The sequence below is a fragment of the Lipotes vexillifer genome, unplaced genomic scaffold (genome assembly GCF_000442215.2).
Source record: "Lipotes vexillifer unplaced genomic scaffold, Lipotes_vexillifer_v1.1 scaffold539, whole genome shotgun sequence".
In the NCBI taxonomy this organism is placed as follows: Eukaryota; Metazoa; Chordata; class Mammalia; order Artiodactyla; family Lipotidae; genus Lipotes; species Lipotes vexillifer.
Window position 1 is genome coordinate 1,382,766 of NW_006789542.1, and position 3,959 is coordinate 1,386,724.

Sequence of the window (3,959 nt, forward strand, 5' to 3'; positions counted from 1 at the left end):
CAAGAATCAGGGCTTGGAGGAGGATGCAGCAAAGAGGACTGCAGACTCGTTCGAGAAGAGAGGGCCCTCTTCCAGCCCTGAGAACCCCAGGTATGGCGTAGTGGGAAAGCACAGCTTGCCTCCTTCGTTATTATCATTATTATTTTAAACTATTTTTAAAAATTTATTTACTTTATTTTTGGCTGCATTGGGACTTTGTTGCTGCGTGCAGGCTTTCTCTAGTTACTGTGAGCAGGGGCTACTCTTTGTTGCGGTGCGCGGGCTTCTTATTGCGGTGGCTTCTCTCGTTGTGGAGCATGGGCTCTAGGCATGCAGGCTTCAGCAGTTGCGGCACGTGGGCTCAGTAGTTGTGGCTCACAGGCTCTAGAGCACAGGCTCAGTAGTTGAGGCGCACGGGCTTAGTTGCTCCGCGGCATGTGGGATCTTCCCGGACCAGGGCTCGAACCCGTGTCCTCTGTGTTGGCAGGCGGATTCTTAACCACTGCGCCACCAGGGAAGTCCTCCTTTGTTCTTTAATGAAACTACCTTCTAACTTGGACTGTCACAAACCCCTTGCACCTTCTCTCCCTGATTCGCCCTCTCCCTCCAATGGGTTGGTGCTTTGGCCTGGTCTACTGTTGGCCTTTGACCATGGCTTTAGAGTCACCCATCACAGTGGCCTTTGAAATATCTTAAATGTCCGTGATTCCAAACATTATTTAAAAAACACATCAGGAAAAAAAAAATCAGAAGATTTATCCTTTAATTTTAGTATTGAATTTTGATAAAGCCTCAACAGCAGAGGTGGCTGGAAAGGGGGGCCTAAAATATCTGGAGGATTCTTCCATCCTACTCCAAGCTGCTTTCACTCCTTTCAGAAAAACAGTTTCTCAGTTCAAATTATGAAACTCCCTGAAGTGCATGAGCTAGTGGTGAACGAGAGCTAGTGGTGAACGAGAGCTAGTGGTGAACGAGAGCTAGAGAGAGGGGGCAGGAACAGCCGTACTAATGACTGTCAGTTAATTTTGAGCATCTTCAGTGTACACTCTGTGGGTGCTTCAAGGACATCTCACTGACATCTGTAAGGTGGATGTTCCTTATTCAGTGTGTGCGGGTACTGACCCTGGAGCTCAGGGTGAAGTCCTTTGCCCGAGGCCGCACATCCCCCTGGTGGCTGACCACTGAAACCCTGGCTCTGATTGCCCAGTGGAACTTGGGTGAGTTTTTTAGCTCCGGTTTGCTCACTTCCAAGTCAGTCTAGGGAGATGGCTTCTAAGGATTTGTTTTCAGAGAATAATAAAGGATGCTAACGTTCACTGAGCATCCACTGTGTGCCAGATACTTAATATGCATTATCTCAGTTAATGCTCTTAACAGCCCTGCTGGGAAGTGTGACATTTCTGTTTATCACTTGGGGACTTAATGCTGCGAGCCGTTTACCACACAGCAGAGGAATCTTTCTGACCCAGGAACCAGGGTGTCTCACTCCTTGCTGAAAACCAGTGCTTCCCGCGGCACTTGGGGTGAGACCAGCCTGCCCGGCCCCAGCTCATCACTCTCCTCCCCCTTGTGGCGCTCTGGCCACGCTGCTCCAGTGCTGACCCGACCTCCCTGAGCTCTCACCCCGTTGCTCGTGCTGGTCCCTCGGCGCAGGAACTCTCCGGCTTCTTGTCACCCAGGTCTCAACTCGGATATCGCCTCTTAGCAGAGACCTTCTTTGTCCATTTCATCTAAAGTTCTCTTCCCCTTCATTCTGTTACCTTGTTTTATTTTCCTCACAGTATTTGTCGCTACCTTAAAATGATCTTTCTTCGGTTGCTGTTTGACTCTCCCGCTAGAAAGGTAGCATGGTGAGGGCAGGCACTTCGTCATGGCTGTGTGAGGTTGGTATTACAACAGTGCCCGATGGACGGATGGATGGAGGGCTGAATGAATGAGATGTGGTGAGGTCAGCGCACTTGATCGAGACCCTGCAGGTCTCCGGGCTGAGCCAGACTCCAAAGCCCTGCTGCCTGCAGTGGCCACTAGTAAGGCTTGAGGGGTGTCAGAGAAGCAGTATCTGGGAGGACATCCTGATCTGGCTGGCCGTCTCCAGCACAGGGAGCCCTCCCCAGATGTGGAGAGCCGGCACAGAGAAGCTGCTCCCTTCACCAAAATGCAAGGCACAAAATTTGACTGAGTTTGAAACAGTTTTTTTAAGATAGTTATGAGCTGCCAGTTCCTCGTTTACTTTGCAGAAAGAGACATCGGGAAGGCTCTGATTTGGAAATGGTGGAGGATGCATCCCGAAAGGAAATGACAGCAGCTTGTACCCCCCGGAGAAGGATCATTAACCTTACCAGCATTCTGAGTCTCCAGGAAGAAATCAGTGAGCGGGGACATGAGAGTACGTAAGTGCTGAGGGCTGCCTGCGACTCCCAGGGCCAGAACTGCTAATATGAAGGTTTGGGAAGTGCAGGAAGCGTTTGTGTTGGGACAGCCTCTGCAGTGTGCTGAGCAAACCTCGCTTCCTTTAGTAACCCACAGCAGCAGCAGCTGAAAAATAATTTTCAACTGGGAGAGAAGGGAAAAAGTAGTCTCTGGTTTTAGTTAGAATTAATGGGTACTCTCGTTAAACCAGAGGAGTCAGAGTAAAGTGGTCATTTAAGTAATCTTCAGTTTGATTTCTGTCTTAGCTAAAAGCAGCGTGTCCTGCCCTGGGTGTGCTGTTGCTGTAAGTGCACAGGCTCTGGGGGGCCCTAGTTTGTATCTGGGCACTACTGCTTCTGTTGTGTGACCTTAGACTCATGACCTAACTTTTCTGTGACTCAGTTTTTCCTCATCTGTAAAATGAGATTAATTTCACGCTTGAATATTATTATGCTGGTTAGAGAGAAAATGTTAAGTAAAACACTTGGTACAGAGTAAGGAGTCAATAGATATTTTTATATCCTAAAGATAAAGTGAAAAATCATTATCTTCCTCAGAAATAGCTTTCAGAACACTTGAGTATAAAACTCCATTTGAGTCCCCATTACTCCAAAACTAACTTTATGGTTTTAGTAACGATAGGGGGCTCGTCACCTCCCAGGGATGAACTGACACAGGGACTGAGGCGTGTGATAGTGACTTGGACCTAATAGCAGTCCTGACCCCACTTGATGAGTCACAGTCGTGCTCCGGGTGGAGCCATCATTGCTGGGCTCCACTGGGCGGCTCTGCACTTGAGTCTACACGGTTTAGCCCTGGCCTTGCCATTTTTCATCTACTACACATTTCTTTTTTTTGTGTGTGCAGTACGCGGGCCTCTCACTGCTGTGGCCTCTCCCGTTGCGGAGCACAGGCTCCGGACGCGCAGGCTTAGCGGCCATGGCTTACGGGCCCGGCCGCTCCGCGGCATGTGGGAACCTCCCAGACCGGGGCACGAACCCGTGTCCCCTGCATCGGCAGGCGGACTGTCAACCACTGCGCCACCAGGGAAGCCCTACTACACCATTTCTTGATTAAACAAGTTAACATTTTATAGCAGTGTTGAAAGTTATCTTAAAATATGACAACCTGGACTTCTAAAAGAAATGAGTGGGGAATCCCCTGTCAGTCCAGTGGTTAGGACTCTGCGCTTTCACTGCTGAGGGCCCAGGTCAGGGACCTGAGATCCCACAAGCTGTGCGGCGTGGCCAAGGAGCAATTTAGTGCCTTTCCCACTGACTCTTAGCCTCCTAAACAGCTGCTCTGACTCAGAGGCCCCTTACATCTTCTCTCTCAGTCACTGCTTATTTGAATGAATGCAGGAAGGCCTCAATTTGCCTTTCCTTGCCCGTTCTTTCTTTTCTTCGCACTCTGGGCCTTTGTGTGTCTGCATGTGGGGAAAGGCCTAGGGGGCCTGTTCCCTTGGAAGGCTACATGCTTCCTGTGACTAAGGCCTTGCAACTTGCAGACGGCGCTGCCAGTTGGCTTCTAATTTCTGTTTCCGTTAAGATTTGCTCCCGTTGCTCTTTCCC

General features: G+C 49.7%; 1 protein-coding gene across 5 annotated transcripts in view; it reads left to right on the forward strand.

Moving 5' to 3' along the window:
- The window catches only part of MLH1 (mutL homolog 1), a 52,016-nt gene that overhangs the window by 25,362 nt on the left and 22,695 nt on the right, over window positions 1-3,959 (forward strand). For all 5 annotated transcript variants that reach the window (XM_007462699.1, XM_007462702.1, XM_007462700.1 and 2 more), the window contains 2 exons: window positions 1-90; window positions 2,217-2,365. The exon at window positions 1-90 is cut by the window's left edge and continues 284 nt beyond it. In XM_007462699.1, the coding sequence (XP_007462761.1) occupies window positions 1-90; window positions 2,217-2,365 (239 nt within the window). The remainder of the gene's footprint in view (window positions 91-2,216; window positions 2,366-3,959) is intronic.